The sequence below is a fragment of the Argopecten irradians genome, chromosome 5 (assembly GCF_041381155.1).
Source record: "Argopecten irradians isolate NY chromosome 5, Ai_NY, whole genome shotgun sequence".
Taxonomy (NCBI): domain Eukaryota; kingdom Metazoa; phylum Mollusca; class Bivalvia; order Pectinida; family Pectinidae; genus Argopecten; species Argopecten irradians.
Window position 1 is genome coordinate 38,781,696 of NC_091138.1, and position 16,445 is coordinate 38,798,140.

General features: G+C 35.0%; 1 protein-coding gene across 4 annotated transcripts in view; it reads right to left on the reverse strand.

Annotated features, from left to right (window-relative positions):
• Nucleotides 1-16,445, reverse strand: part of LOC138323791 (WD repeat-containing protein 90-like) — a 32,010-nt gene that overhangs the window by 13,819 nt on the left and 1,746 nt on the right. For 3 of the 4 annotated variants that reach the window (XM_069268638.1, XM_069268639.1, XM_069268636.1), the window contains exons 4-24: nt 15,989-16,159; nt 15,073-15,196; nt 14,522-14,592; nt 14,163-14,272; nt 13,562-13,711; nt 8,140-8,193; nt 7,941-8,009; nt 7,676-7,786; nt 7,292-7,437; nt 6,804-6,861; nt 6,541-6,659; nt 5,983-6,144; nt 5,222-5,346; nt 4,806-4,922; nt 4,469-4,539; nt 3,848-4,012; nt 3,393-3,532; nt 1,987-2,248; nt 1,353-1,523; nt 612-740; nt 31-158 (exon numbers count right to left, since the gene is read on the reverse strand). In XM_069268638.1, coding sequence (XP_069124739.1) covers nt 31-158; nt 612-740; nt 1,353-1,523; nt 1,987-2,248; nt 3,393-3,532; nt 3,848-4,012; nt 4,469-4,539; nt 4,806-4,922; nt 5,222-5,346; nt 5,983-6,144; nt 6,541-6,659; nt 6,804-6,861; nt 7,292-7,437; nt 7,676-7,786; nt 7,941-8,009; nt 8,140-8,193; nt 13,562-13,711; nt 14,163-14,272; nt 14,522-14,592; nt 15,073-15,196; nt 15,989-16,159 — 2,653 coding nt within the window. Of the gene's footprint in view, nt 1-30; nt 159-611; nt 741-1,352; nt 1,524-1,986; nt 2,249-3,392; nt 3,533-3,847; nt 4,013-4,468; nt 4,540-4,805; nt 4,923-5,221; nt 5,347-5,982; nt 6,145-6,540; nt 6,660-6,803; nt 6,862-7,291; nt 7,438-7,675; nt 7,787-7,940; nt 8,010-8,139; nt 8,194-11,644; nt 11,756-11,909; nt 11,979-12,108; nt 12,163-13,561; nt 13,712-14,162; nt 14,273-14,521; nt 14,593-15,072; nt 15,197-15,988; nt 16,160-16,445 lie in introns of all 4 variants that reach the window. The other variant, XM_069268637.1, reaches the window with a different exon arrangement.

Genomic DNA, 16,445 nt, shown 5'->3' on the forward strand with positions numbered 1-16,445 from the left:
TCTCTGTGTTAGCATAGGAGCGTTACTTACTCAGTTGGAGAGGGGGGCTTGGATGCTAAGAAATCCCACACATAGATTGCCTCTCCAACACTCAGCAGACCCTGGCCATCCGGGGTGAAGAGAATCTTACTCACATTCTCTGAGTGTCCGATAAAGACCTGAGGATAAAACAACAGATATAAGCACAGTACAATAGCACTGATATCTAAAATACTAATAGCAGTAGACAGAATACAGGCCATTCAATAACTTGACTGTAGAGATATTTTAATAATTTATCAAGAAGATTCCCGATATGGTAAATCAATCATAAACAACTGAAGATTATGTCAGTCAACTAATAATTCTAGAATATCAAACTTAAAGAACAATGCAACTAACCCTTTAATCCCTTTGGTTTGTAAGTCTGTTGTCTGATTTTTTACCCCAAAGAATTCCCTAAAATTTGTAAAAAAAACCAAAAAAAACCCAAAACCAACATCCTAGCATTAATACTCATTTCTTTCATTTACAGAGTCTGAGACTATTTGGTAAATTATGCTCCCACAGCAGAACAGAGCTCACTCACTTTGTGGGGACGTGTTAAAGTAGTGAGTGGAGTAAAAGTTTACCTGGAAGTTGATGTCCAGCTTCATGTTATAGTCCCAGATCTTAATCACTTTGTCCCCTCCTGTTGCTAGATGACGGCCACTACTTGTGACAGCCAGAGTAGAACAGCCTGTCCGATGAATGTTTCCCACCTGTCATACAAATCAGACAGAATATATGACATTGATATTTAAAACATGATAAAGGATTAAACAAGAAGCATTTTTTCATAGAACCCATTAAATATTTGTCGGGAGTTTTTTTTTTTGTGTCTTTCACTCTAAAATAATGGTCGGAACCAGAGACTGAGATCAAAATCCAGACTTTAATTTCTTTTCATATAAAAGTGGGAAAAAACAGTAGGGTCGGGAGTAAAAAATTAGGGTCGATCGGGTAACCCTAAACAGACATATTGACATTTCACTTCAACCAAAATTTTGACAACAGAATTTCAAAAGCTGTTGTGAACCCTTTTGCTTTCAAACAAATTTAACATAGCAATTGATGGCAGCCCAATGTGTGAGTAATTTGATTGGGTTACAGTTCATACCAATATAACAAATATTACCAACAAAATTAGGATTTCTCTGTAAAAGTGATCAAAATGGTTTGCCATCCATGACAGTTATTCTCTTACATTACAGTAACAAGAATATCCTTGGTGATACATTCTCCATAACTGATATTAATACAGAAAATGACTCCAGTCACTTTATAGTAAGGTCTTCCTCATTCTAAGTAAACCCTACATGCACTGTCCATACCTCTGATTCTATGCGTCCATTCCTGGCATCGAACTTGAGTAGTTTGTGACTGGATGTGATCACTATAAGGTGTCCCACGTTGAGTGGGGCGAAATAGAGTCTGACAGCAGCATCTAATGCTGACCGACAAACGTTTGATACGTCAAAGGTCGTCACGTCTATACGAACCACCTACAATACACAAAGCATTTATAAAACAAATACAATTTTAGGGCCAAGATGTTTTAATAGACGATAAGGTAAATTAAGAGTTAAACCATCACATTGGAATACTCATAAAATAATCTCTTTAAAATTACTTTGGCAAAATTAAATCAGTTTAGTAAAACTATTTTGGCCTCATTTCATGCAAAATAACAGCACACTTTGCATCTAAGGTACTGGTATCGGCTTAAGATAAAACGATGTTGAAGTAGAGAAGAAATGAGATTTTATATACAAAAGCTAATGACAGACACCTGAGTATTCATACTGAACCATCTGTTTTGCTCAAACAATTTTATCCACTGTCCATATTATAAATGTGTCCACTATTTAGAGTATTTCACATTAAGGATTCCTAACAGTGTCAGTTAGAGATAGGTTTCCACTGTATAAAGGTGTCGTCTATTACAGGTTTGACTGCAATACAAACCTCGTCTAAAGATTTGGCATCCACCACACAGACTGTGTACTCTGATGGTCCTATAAACGCCATTCTTCTTCCATCAGCACTAATTGCCAGAATATCTGGCATATGTCTGATGCCTCGTGCCACTGTGTTACCAAGGAGACGCAGGAGTTCATACTTCTCTGTCATAGCATCATAATGTGCTAGTGAGCCGCTGGAACAGGCGCTGTACAGATAGTCTCCAGTGGGGGAGAAAACCAGTCCTGTGATCTTCCCTCGGTGCTGCCTGTAGTCACACAAAATGATTTCATTTAGTTTCTGGGAAATTTCTAATTATGATATTTTGGGAAGCTAAGTGTTAATTAACAATCAATATAATCTTTGTTCTTCCAGACAAAAGGTTAATTGATCTAGGAATATATACAGTGGAACCTCCCGAAACCGAACCTTCTCAAAACCGATCACCTCTAGAAACCGAACATGGATGTCATGTACGGAATGAATTCCTCTTTATTAATAGTATATAAAACTTCCCAAAACCGATCCCTCCCAATTCCGAATACCGGACCGATTTTGAGATCGGAATAGTCAAATGTAACTAAAATACACTTCTGAAAACCGGCCTTACCTGAGCGACACCGATAGATTGCATTGAGGTCTGATCAACCGACCGTGAAATACACACGTACATGTACCATATAGTTGTCGCATGCCATGTCCTGGGGCATGTATACAGATGTGAAGGCTATAGGTACACGGTAATTATACCCAAGATAGTGGTGAAATTATTTAATCATGTCTATTGTTTAGATATTTAACGAAGGTCTACCACGTGCACGCGGTTTGTTTACTATATGAAAACAAGCAGAGCTAGTAATAAAGAGATAGTCGTATTCAAATCACACGGGTTTTTTTTATTTACATATGTTGTAAATTATCTGTATGAAGAAGCCGAAGCCATGTATTGTTTTAGAAAATGACTATGTCATATAATGACCGGCATCGACTGATCATCGTGTAATTAGACCATATAATTTGATTCTTGACGTAACCGGAAGCGATCGGCCGTATGTAGGTTAGTGCAGACGAGAACATCCACAAGAACATTCACGCAACTAACTAACTAAACTACGTTTATAAGCAGTAACAAAATCAAGATAGTTGTAATCCATTCCTTTTAAACGTTTGTGATAACATTCACATTAACAATCAATATCGGTCGGTTTTAACGAACACTAGGCATACATGCGGTACACTAGTGTAAAAAAACGACTTCCGATCGATTAAGTCAGGATCGTAATGATCGGTATTCGGTTCACTTCTCCAAACCGAACCCTCTCTTAACCGGCCGAAATTATGTGCACCGACCATGATCGGTTTCGGGAGGTTCCACTGTATATGATATAAAAGTATGTCTCTGAAAATCTTACTTGTGTTCTGCCATCATAGTTGTGGTCTGTACGTTAAACACTCGAACTACCCCACTCTCAAAGCCACAGGCAAACACCTGTCTGGACGGGTGGTAGTCTATGATACAGGGACACTCGTCTGGTGCACTGAAGTCATACAGCTGTAAACAAAATTCACAGTTACCAAAGTCCTACAGTGATTCTTATAAACAGGTAAAATTGCACAAGAAGTACTCATTAGACTATGTACTGCTTTCCTCAGTCAATTTGTTTACAAACATTCTGTCAAAATGTTTTTGCCTGAAGTCACCTGATATTGAAAGAGGACAAAAAGGTATTGGACAAAACCAACATTGGTAACGCATTGACATTGGCTCCTGTTTTGTGGGGGAAAGCATGAAAAGTAACTTCAAAACAGCAATATGAAATTACATATAAATTGACTGAAAACCAATGGACAGATTTGCTGGTCCTACCTGTTGTAGTGTTTCCGAGTCCCACACACGGATAGAGTGGTCCTCAGATACTGTAGCCATGTGTTTCCTATACGGATCCACAGCCACATCAGCAATACGTGCTGTGTGTGACCTCATCACTGTAGTATAGGCTCGAGTGGAGATGTCTAATGTTCCTAAGGTGCCCTGTAACCATGGAAACATATACATATTACATCCCATACTGTATAATGCAACAAGTGATATTGAATTTGAAATTTTGTGAAACAAAACAAAGAAGCAAGTTTCACTATAAATGAATATTTCATAAAATTAAAAGCCATTGAAAACCTTACTATCAAGATTTATTGCTGTATAACATTAGCATCAGAGTCACTGACTTCTGTAAATAACTTTATTTTGTATACAATATTTCGCATCTTCATTATCTTCAACATAATTCATGAATACATAAATTTGGTATCAAGGGCTCTTACTGATTATTATGTATTCCTGTTATATGTAATAAGAAATATTTTCATGTTTGAGATCTTTCAAAGAATGATGGGAACATTTGTATCTTTCAAATATAAAGTGGTTTACATTACCGACTGTTATTAAATAGGACAAACTTGTATAACTGTATTATCAATAATGACCCACCATCGCTGTTCCTGCCAATATCTGGAGTCCATCAGAGGTAAGATCTATAGCCGTGACTGGACCTTCATGTTCTGTACAAACACCAATAAACATTGTTACTTTTCTTAACAGACCTATACACAAATGGTCTAAAAATAATTAGGGTACCAGAAATCTTAATTGAATTCTTTACTAAATAAATCTTACTCTCAGTATCAGCTTACATTTTCTGCAGGTAAATAGAAGTGAAATTACTACTTTTTTTCACATGCTAAAGTCATAAATTTTGAACAATTTTACTTTGATTATTTCACAGAGAGTTATTATGAAAAGAAGAATTTGCAAAAGTAATTCTTACCAGCCTCAAGATAAACATGAGCGAAGTCTAGAGGCCACAGACGGAGAAATCCATCGTCTGATCCTGTCACACAGAAGGTCTCGTTCACCGTCATACAGTTGATCCCAATACCAGATCCTAAATACAAATATTATTTAGTGTAAAACAAAAGTTGAGATATGTAACAGTCTGACTATAATCACAGTGTCTATCCGACATTCATTATTCCGTCTTTGCATATTACACAGTTAGCTCCCTTGCGGGTAGGTATCGATTGTTACGTCATTATTTTGTGAGCACAATTCACGTCGTTTTCTCCGAAACGTATGGCGTTACGCTACCAAACACATGACTTCACAATCAATACCTACCCGCAAGTGCAGATAACTCTGTAATATGCAAATACAGGATAGATGTATGACAGTTAAAGACGTTACCTGATCGAAATGTCTGTTTCTCTTTGACAGGTTTTGTATCTGTTGGCAGTAGTCGACGGACATTTTGTATAGAAACTTTCTGGAGCTCTATCTCAAATATGTGACCCGATCTACTGCAGGCATACCTGTACATGTACATTTAAACAGATATAATGAATTATATTCATAGTCTATCAAAAAGTGTAAAACAAGCATACTTGTAATAGTAATACAATGTACAAACAGCCACAATATTGTAAATTATACATAACATTGTCTATGAAAATACTTCAAAAATTTCCAAGTGAATGTAAGTGACTCTTTATTTAACACTACACTACTGGGTTATGGAAAATGTAGAAATTCTTGATGGAACCGGCCGTGATCCAAAAGAATACAGAGGCCTCACTAATAATCCAGGTAAATAAGTAAAAGAGCGAGTCCAACACGGTAGTTCCTTCCAGTAAGCTGATTTTTTAATCAGATAGTTGTTGACACGTTTCGACTCAAGGGAACCGTCCTCAGAACAACAATCAATCCATTGGGTCTCGCTCTTTTACTTATTTGTTTTGTCAGTTATTCTGGACCAAAGCTGCCATTGTTATTATTGATTTTTATTTTTTATTTTTTTTTGTTCTCTCTGTTACATTGTGATTGTGGATATAAATCACATCATTTATGGTGATAGCGGGTTACACGAGTATATCACTAAGCATGAGTGATATCTACTGTACGCTGCTACTTAATGCTAAAATGTCGGAGTGGATGTAATGGCTACTCACACTAATCTATCGGTAGGATCTTTATCAGCGTGGTACCCTGCCTCGAAGCACACATCTGTAAACTCCACAGTATGATGTTCTCCTAGATTGACCGGGGCTGACCTCAAGTGTCCGTCTTTGACTCGCCACAGTCGTATGTTGTCACGTCCACATGACACCATTCTAGGACACAAAATATCAGTCATAATGTTTAAAATAAACAAATAATATTTCTCATATTTTATGAGATGAAATCATCAGTGAGTTCAGTTTATTTAAAACAGAAAGAAGATATAAAACTAATGGTAAAATGTTCTGATGTCTTATACAGTGGACCCTTTATAATCTGTCCACAGTCCAAACTGTCTGGATTGCAAATTTTTCAGACTGTAAAGAGTCCATTTACTTAATCCATAACAAAATTTGTTTTCTAATATATCCATCATGATTGTAAAATTTCTGGACTATCGGTGTCCGTAATTATCGAGGGTCTACTGTATAGCAATTACAATACCCACCTTTGGAGAGCCTTTCACTACATAAATATTTTGTAATATTAATTCCTCTATAATACAATACCTGGTATCATCAAAGGCAGCCACTTTCATGCGGACTATTTCTACATCGGTATGAGCTTTGGCCATCACCGACACCTCTCGAGACTTGGCCACTTTAGATGTGTCCCAGATTACAACCATCTGAAACAGAAACAATATTTACTGTGTGCACTCTGTAGTAACAGAACTTTACTACTACAAGTCTTTTTTACACAATAACTGATTATTTTGGATCATAAGGACTTTTGCATTGTAACCTAAGACTGACATAAAATCTGAACTTACATTTTTACCATGTCCATCTTTGCCAACACCACACAGAACATTCCCCTTGTGAGAAAAGCTGCAAGAAAAACAGATTGTTGGTTTAACTGCAATGCAAAACCATTTCAAAACAAATGTCAAACTGAATGTATTCACTGCCTCAGTAAGTTGTAAAAGTTGTTGACAGTGTATTCACAGAATTAGTGAAACTTGTCATAACTGGAGGTCAGTGGACCAGTACATTTGGTCGGTATAGACAGGTTTCCTAATTATAATACATATTTTAATTACTTTGCATTAAGAAGGTAATTATGCTGGAATAGAAAGGAATCTGGATTATTAGACAAGGACATGTTTTGACTAGTTATACTGTATACTGAGCTTGTTACATATATAGAGAATCTTTTAGTTTTTGCAAAATGCAGAACCTTCTGTTATAAATTCACACACTAATGATATTTTGCTTTTATATTTAACATCTCCATGTATCTGTTGTTTGTGACGTTTACCTGAGGCTGTGGAGTGAGTGGACATGTGTTTTACACATAGCCAGACATTCTCCTGTCTGGAACTTCCAGATACGGACGGCACTGAGGGATCCTGTCTGTCCAGAGGCCAACAGGGACGAGTTACCAGTCAAACTGATACACGATACCTAATTACAAACAGAATTTTAACCAAAATTGTTATACTACTTTTTAAGAATGTAGTCTAATATCACATACCAAGTAGTAGCTTAATATTCATATCTAATTAATTGTTGGACATTTTAAAACAAAAACAAGTTGTTACAATGAAATTTATACGACAAAAACTTGGGTATGGTTGCAGTGAATATCAAATTATCATACATTTCTGTTTTAGTATTCGCTTTAAGATAAACAGACTCGTACCTTATCTGTATGGCCGATGAAGAAACGCTGATGACCATTGCTGATCTTCATAGCAATAACTACAGCATGGCACGGATAGACTACATTAGATGCATCGACTGACCAAAGTACCTGGAATTGAGGAACAGAAAAACTTCATAACACAGATAATGTTATGAATCATTTGTAAGTTATAATAATACACTTTACCTTAAAATGTGATGCGTTTATCATGAATTTAAATGAAATTCTGGGTGTCAGGTTAGAAAATTAAGCCGAGACTTACATCTCTAAAAGAAGCTCCACCAAATCCTATAATCCTCTTTAGCTTCATAATAGGATCTGGCTCCAGGGTCTGAAATGTACAACAAATTAAATATTAGAAGCCATCAGATTCACAAGGCTGTTGTACACAAAGTAACACTTTTTCTTAGTGTTTTCCACTTTAAGTACATTGACATAAGATACTTGAATTGTGTGCTTACCTTGCTGGCTATTTTTCTTGGTCCAAGACTGCCAGGAACGGAAAGTTTTGAAACCTATTTGTAAAATGAAGATTACACATTTAATAAATGAAAATACATATAGAAGTACTTTGATTTAAAATAATATCTAAAAACATTATTTTGGAATAGAATAATTTGTGAAAAAAAAAGAAAAATTGTGTGTAGTTTGCACATGCTATTAAATTATTTAATTTTAATAATTGACATTACTTCTAAAAACACTCTATACATATTGCTATAAAAAAAATGTTGTAAATTGGCTTAAATAACGTCACTATTTTATCTATTTGATCACAATAAATTCAATAATGTACTGCTGATTGAGATGAAGTATGAATCGGTAATGAATCTCACCTGTTCACTAAATGATAAAGTATAAACTGATTATGTATCTCACCTGTTCACTAGATGATGAAGTATAAACTGATTATGAATCTCACCTGTTCACTAGATGATGAAGTATAAACTGATTATGAATCTCACCTGTTCACTAGATGATGAAGTATAAACTGATTATGAATCTCACCTGTTCACTAGATGATGAAGTATAAACTGATTATGAATCTCACCTGTTCACTAGATGATGAAGTATAAACTGATTATGAATCTCACCTGTTCACTAGATGATGAAGTATAAACTGATTATGAATCTCACCTGTTCACTAGATGATGAAGTATAAACTGATTATGAATCTCACCTGTTCACTAGATGTTGAAGTATAAACTGATAATGAATCTCACCTGTTCACTAGATGATGAAGTATAAACTGATTATGAATCTCACCTGTTCACTAGATGATGAAGTATAAACTGATAATGAATCTCACCTGTTCACTAGATGATGAAGTATAAACTGATTATGAATCTCACCTGTTCACTAGATGATGAAGTATAAACTGATAATGAATCTCACCTGTTCACTAGATGATGAAGTATAAACTGATTATGAATCTCACCTGTTCACTAGATGATGAAGTATAAACTGATGAATGAATCTCACCTGTTCACTAGATGATGAAGTATAAACTGATTATGAATCTCACCTGTTCACTAGATGATGAAGTATAAACTGATAATGAATCTCACCTGTTCACTAGATGATGAAGTATAAACTGATAATGAATCTCACCTGTTCACTAGATGATGAAGTATAAAACTGATTATGAATCTCACCTGTTCACTAGATGATGAAGTATAAACTGATAATGAATCTCACCTGTTCACACTAGATGATGAAGTATAAACTGATAATGAATCTCACCTGTTCACTAGATGTTGAAGTATAAACTGATAATGAATCTCACCTGTTCACTAGATGATGAAGTATAAACTGATTATGAATCTCACCTGTTCACTAGATGTTGAAGTATAAACTGATAATGAATCTCACCTGTTCACTAGATGATGAAGTATAAACTGATAATGAATCTCACCTGTTCACTAGATGATGAAGTATAAACTGATTATGAATCTCACCTGTTCACTAGATGATGATGAAGTATAAAACTGATAATGAATCTCACCTGTTCACTAGATGATGAAGTATAAACTGATAATGAATCTCACCTGTTCACTAGATGATGAAGTATAAACTGATAATGAATCTCACCTGTTCACTAGATGATGAAGTATAAACTGATAATGAATCTCACCTGTTTCACTAGATGATGAAGTATAAACTGATAATGAATCTCACCTGTTCACTAGATGATGAAGTATAAACTGATAATGAATCTCACCTGTTCACTAGATGATGAAGTATAAACTGATAATGAATCTCACCTGTTCACTAGATGATGAAGTATAAATTGATAATGAATCTCACCTGTTCACTAGATGATGAAGTATAAAACTGATTATGAATCTCACCTGTTCACTAGATGATGAAGTATAAACTGATTATGAATCTCACCTGTTCACTAGATGATGAAGTATAAATTGATAATGAATCTCACCTGTTCACTAGATGATGAAGTATGAAAACTGATAATGAAATGAATCTCACCTGTTCACTAGATGATGAAGTATAAATTGATAATGAATCTCACCTGTTCACTAGATGTTGAAGTATAAACTGATTACCGGTATGAATCTCACCTGTTCACTAGATGATTAAGTATAAACTGATAATGAATCTCACCTGTTCACTAGATGTTGAAGTATAAACTGATAATGAATCTCACCTGTTCACTAGATGATGAAGTATAAATTGATAATGAATCTCACCTGTTCACTAGATGATGAAGTATAAACTGATTATGAATCTCACCTGTTCACTAGATGATGAAGTATAAACTGATAATGAATCTCACCTGTTCACTAGATGATGAAGTATAAACTGATAATGAATCTCACCTGTTCACTAGATGATGAAGTATAAACTGATTATGAATCTCACCTGTTCACTAGATGATGAAGTATAAACTGATAATGAATCTCACCTGTTCACTAGATGATGAAGTATAAACTGATTATGAATCTCACCTGTTCACTAGATGATGAAGTATAAACTGATAATGAATCTCACCTGTTCACTAGATGATGAAGTATAAACTGATTATGAATCTCACCTGTTCACTAGATGTTGAAGTATAAACTGATTATGAATCTCACCTGTTCACTAGATGATGAAGTATAAACTGATTATGAATCTCACCTGTTCACTAGATGATGAAGTATAAACTGATAATGAATCTCACCTGTTCACTAGATGATGAAGTATAAATTGATAATGTATCTCACCTGTTCACTAGATGATGAAGTATAAACTGATTATGTATCTCACCTGTTCACTGAAGATATGATGATGAAGTATAAACTGATAATGAATCTCACCTGTTCACTAGATGATGAAGTATAAATTGATAATGAATCTCACCTGTTCACTAGATGATGAAGTATATAAACTGATAATGAATCTCACCTGTTCACTAGATGATGAAGTTATAAACTGATAATGAATCTCACCTGTTCACTAGATGATGATGAAATATAACAAGGGCCCAAATCGCTCACCTGCTATCTGGTAATCATGCATGGTTCATACTTAACAAATAAGAGATTGAATAAGAATTTATTTCGTGCCTAAGCACGTTAGAGGCCCCTTTGCCTCTTGGTTATTAAGAAGAAGTCGTTTAAAGATTTTAGCCTTTATGGCCCCTGTGATCTTGAATGAATGTCAAGGTCCTTCATTTGAACAAACTTCCCTTCATCCCAGCATGTTACATGCCAAAATATCAGATCTCTATTTTAACCAAAATTGTTATACTACTGTTTAAGAATGTAGTCTGAACAAATATCACATACCAAGTAGTGGCTAAATATTCATATCTAATTAATTGTTGGACATTTTAAAACAATAACAAGTTGTTAAATGGATACCAATGAAATTTTATACCACAAAAACTTGGGTATGGTCGCAGTGAATATCAAATTATCATACATTTCAGTTTTAGTATTAGCTTTAAGATAAACAGACTCATACCTTATCTGTATGGCCGATGAAGAAACGCTGATGACCATTGCTGATCTTCATAGCAATAACAACAGCATGGCACGGATAGACTACATTAGCTGCATCGACTGACCAAAGTACCTGGAATAGAGGAACAGAAAAACTTTATCACACAGATAATGTTATGAATCATTTGTAAGTTATAATAATACACTTTACCTTAAAATGTGATGCGTTTATCATGAATTTAAATGAAATTCTGGGTGTCAGGTTAGAAAATTAAGCCGAGACTTACATCTCTAAAAGAAGCTCCACCAAATCCTATAATCCTCTTTAGCTTCATAATGGGATCTGGCTCCAGGGTCTGAAATGTACAACAAATTAAATGTTAGAAGTCATCAGATTAATTAGGGTGTTGTACACAAAGTTACAGTTTTTCTTAGTGTTTTCCACTTTAAGTACATTGACATAAGATACTTGAATTGTGTGCTTACCTTGCTGGCTATTTTTCTTGGTCCGAGACTGCCAGGAACAGAAAGTTTTGAAACCTATATGTAAAATGAAGATTGCACATTTAATAAATGAAAATACATATAGAAGTACTTTGATTTAAAATAATATACTGATAATGAATCTCACCTGTTCACTAGATGTTGAAGTATAAACTGATTATGAATCTCACCTGTTCACTTGATGTTGAAGTATAAACTGATAATGAATCTCACCTGTTCACTAGATGATGAAGTATAAACTGATTATGAATCTCACCTGTTCACTAGATGATGAAGTATAAACTGATTATGAATCTCACCTGTTCACTAGATGATGAAGTATAAACTGATAATGAATCTCACCTGTTCACTAGATGATGAAGTATAAACTGATAATGAATCTCACCTGTTCACTAGATGATGAAGTATAAACTGATAATGAATCTCACCTGTTCACTAGATGATGAAGTATAAAACTGATTATGAATCTCACCTGTTCACTAGATGATGAAGTATAAAACTGATAATGAATCTCACCTGTTCACTAGATGATGAAGTATAAACTGATAATGAATCTCACCTGTTCACTAGATGATGAAGTATAAACTGATAATGAATCTCACCTGTTCACTAGATGATGAAGTATAAACTGATAATGAATCTCACCTGTTCACTAGATGATGAAGTATAAACTGATAATGAATCTCACCTGTTCACTAGATGATGAAATATAACAAGGGCCCAAATCGCTCACCTGCTATCTGGTAATCATGCATGGTTCATACTTAACATATAGGAGATTAAATAAGAATTTATATCATTCCTAAGCACGTTAGAGGCCCCTTTGCTTCTTGGTTATTAAGAAGAAGTCGTTTAAAGATTTTAGTCTATATGGCCCCTGTGATCTTGAATGAATGTCAAGGTCCTTCATTTGAACAAACTTGATAGCCCTTCATCCCAGCATGTTACATGCCAAATATCAGATCTCTAGGCCTCTTGGTTATGAAGCAGAAGTCTGAACAAGATATTTCTGCCAATTTGACCCCTGTGACCTTGAATGAAGGTCAAGGTCATTCATTTGAACAAACTTGGTAGCCCTTCATCCAAGCATGTCACAGGTCCAATTTCAGGTCTCTAGGCCTCTTGGTTATTTAGAAGAAGTCTGTTAAAGATTTTCACCTATTTGACCCCTGTGACCTTGAATGAAGGTCAAGGTCATTCATTTGAACAAACTTGGTAGCCCTTCATCCCAGTATGCTTAAAGTCAAATTTCAGGACTGTAAGACTCCAAGTAAGTTCTCCAAGTTTTGGAGAAGAAGTTGTTTAAATGGAAAAGTTGACGCCGGACGGACGACGGACGCTGCACTACTTGCCCTTCGGGCAGGTGAGCTAAAAATGATAATGAATCTCATCTGTTCACTAGATGATGAAGTATCAAACTGAAAATAAATTTTACCTGCTCACTAGTCTGCCCCTCTTGGTGGACCAATATCTCATCCTCTGGGTGGGCAAACACATGTACTTCGCCCTGGGTATCTGTCGCTACTGTCATATCGTCTACTCCCACTGATGGTAACTGTGACGTAACCTGACGTCGCTTCATTTTCTATATACAAAGAGGATAAAAGATGATAGTTATATGGGAATTTGTAAGGTGTAATCTATTGGTATTAACAAGAACTATCAGCGTCATTTTAAACTTTGAAAAAAGAAAAAAAAACTTTTATAGAAGACTCCAAACAGTTTGCTAGAGAAAAAATATTTTCCATGAGAATTCAAATTTTCCTTCATTATCAACCCTCAATAGATTTTTATACACGTTGATAGGATGTCACAAGATTTTTATCTTTTTTTTTTTTAAATTCTGTGAAAACTGTAACCTGTTTGTATCTGCTTAGGTTCTGTGACCAATTTTTACCTGCTTAGGTTCTATGACCAATTTTTACCTGTTTAGGTTCTGTAACCAATTTTTACCTGTTTAGGTTCTGTGACCAATTTTTACCTGTTTGAGTCGGTGACAAATTTTTACCTGTTTGGGTTCTGTGAACAATTTTTACCTGTTTGGGTTCTGTGAGTTTGTGGATCATGGCTACTCTGTCAGACACACATTTGCTGACATCAACAGATCGTGTGGACACTCTTTTGGGGCTTCCTGACCGATGATTGTCTGTAAAATTAGCATCATCAATACAACAACTGGCTTTTGTAAAGAGACATGTATCCTTTCTTACCACATACAAATATTTAGATATATAATGACTGGTTCTGTTTCAACATAAGTAACAATAATAAAAGTTTAAAAATCATCTACAATTGAACACACCAAACAATAAATGAACACAATTTGAAAATTTTTCACATCCCTCATATTGCATAAAAATGGAAGGAGATAATTTATTTGATGTATTTCACTAACTTGTATTTTTTCCTGTGGGACTGCTGTACTGCATGGAGTCGAATGGCTTCTTACCACCATCAGATGGAAATCTGTACACAAAACATGTGGACATATATAGCTTTATAGCTGACAGGCAAGACTATAATTCTAATACTTATTCCAATTTTTGTCCTGTGCTATTGACATATAACTAAATGAAATTCGTGTATCATTAATCTGAAGGTTATATTCATCGTAAATTTTAAATTAAACATGTATTGAAGTTCATGGTTTTAAACTTTGGTTTTATGTAACCCTTGACAGTGATTTCTTTTTGGTACATTTGGTGCCGAATAAAGGCCTGGTTCTGCAGAGATACTTGATTGTATTTTCCCAATTTTATGTAAATATTTTCCCAAATAAAAAAAAAAAAACTCAAAAATATACATGTTTTAAGAAAGATGAAATGTAGGTTTTTCCCCATTTCGAAAGGTACAGGCCAGTTGAAATTATTGAGTAAGAAAATAACTGCTTGACATGGATATCAATATCTGTATTACAATATTTTGACAATATTATTGGTGTGCTACCTGATGAGATCGTAGTGGTCGTGCCAGTAGTCTCCCTTTAGAACAGGGAATCCCATCTCTCTTGGCATTGGTGCCACACCCTGGTCCAATAATCCCGCCTTCTTGGCTTGGTCAAGGGTTATACCTGTCAAAGGTAAAATATAGTTTTGTTTCTAGCAATGAATTCAAAATATTCCCCTATGTTATTTTATGACCATAGAATGATACTTATCATGTATCTATTGATGGCACCCATCCAATCAGCAATGTTTATTTCACTGGCTCTTCCTCAGATTATTTGTGAGTTGTCCATGGCTGCACATCCAGTAACAGCATGGCAAACAATATACAGTTGTTTTATGCTCAAAACTCTTTTTACAAGGTGTTGGGACCAGCCCGTTGAACTGTTTCCTGAGGCCGCAGGCTGAGGGTAACAGTTTATAGGGTTGGCCCCAACACTGAACCACAATCTAAAACTTGTCAAAGCTTCTGGGGAGAAAGACTTTCATAAAAAAGAATATTTGGCTTCGGTACACCAGTGTTTATGACGTCAAAAATCAATTATGATGTTGACAACTAAGCCCATTCAAAAGTCCCTCGTCTGTCAAATGTCAAATTATTGACCAACCAATAGGTTCTCAGGATTTGTATATTTGTAACGATCTTCTAACAATTTTATGTGAAAGTAGTTGAACTTACTTTATTACATTTATATAGAGAGTCAGGTAACAACGCTTTTGTAGTTTTCAATTAAATTTCAAGGGTTAAAAGTGTTCAACTAGTTACAAAGATAAAAGTGGTTACCACTAGTTACAAAGATAAGAGATTTGGGTGACCACTAGTTACAAAGATAAGAGATTTGGGTGACCACTAGTTACAAAGATAAGAGATTTGGGTGACCACTAGTTACAAAGATAAAGAGATTTGGGTGATTTACCTGGATCATACAAGGTGTCACTAGTAAATATATTCTTGACCACCATATTGGCACACAACCTTATCGTCTTCATGTAGGAGAATTTTCTGTTGAGGTACATGGATAGGATATAGTTGAAGTCTAAACACAAAACTGTCCATCGTGTCGCGTGGGGAGCTGGACCGCTATGATCTGTAAATAATAACATAAATGGACTTTATTTTCATTTTACAACACATTGGTCAAGCCCTCTTCTCACATGTGGTCGACATATAAAATGTACAGTATTTCCAGCAAATGAAACCATATGTTTTTCGTATGATGTCATGTACAAGTATTTGTTCAACTTTTTTTAAGATCAAAAATGTTTATCAATGTGTTTTTTTTTACTCACTGTTGATTTCATCATCCATTTTATTGTTTATTTTTTTTTTTTTTTAATTACCGGTACCAACATCTTAAGTTTAGTTTCTGAATC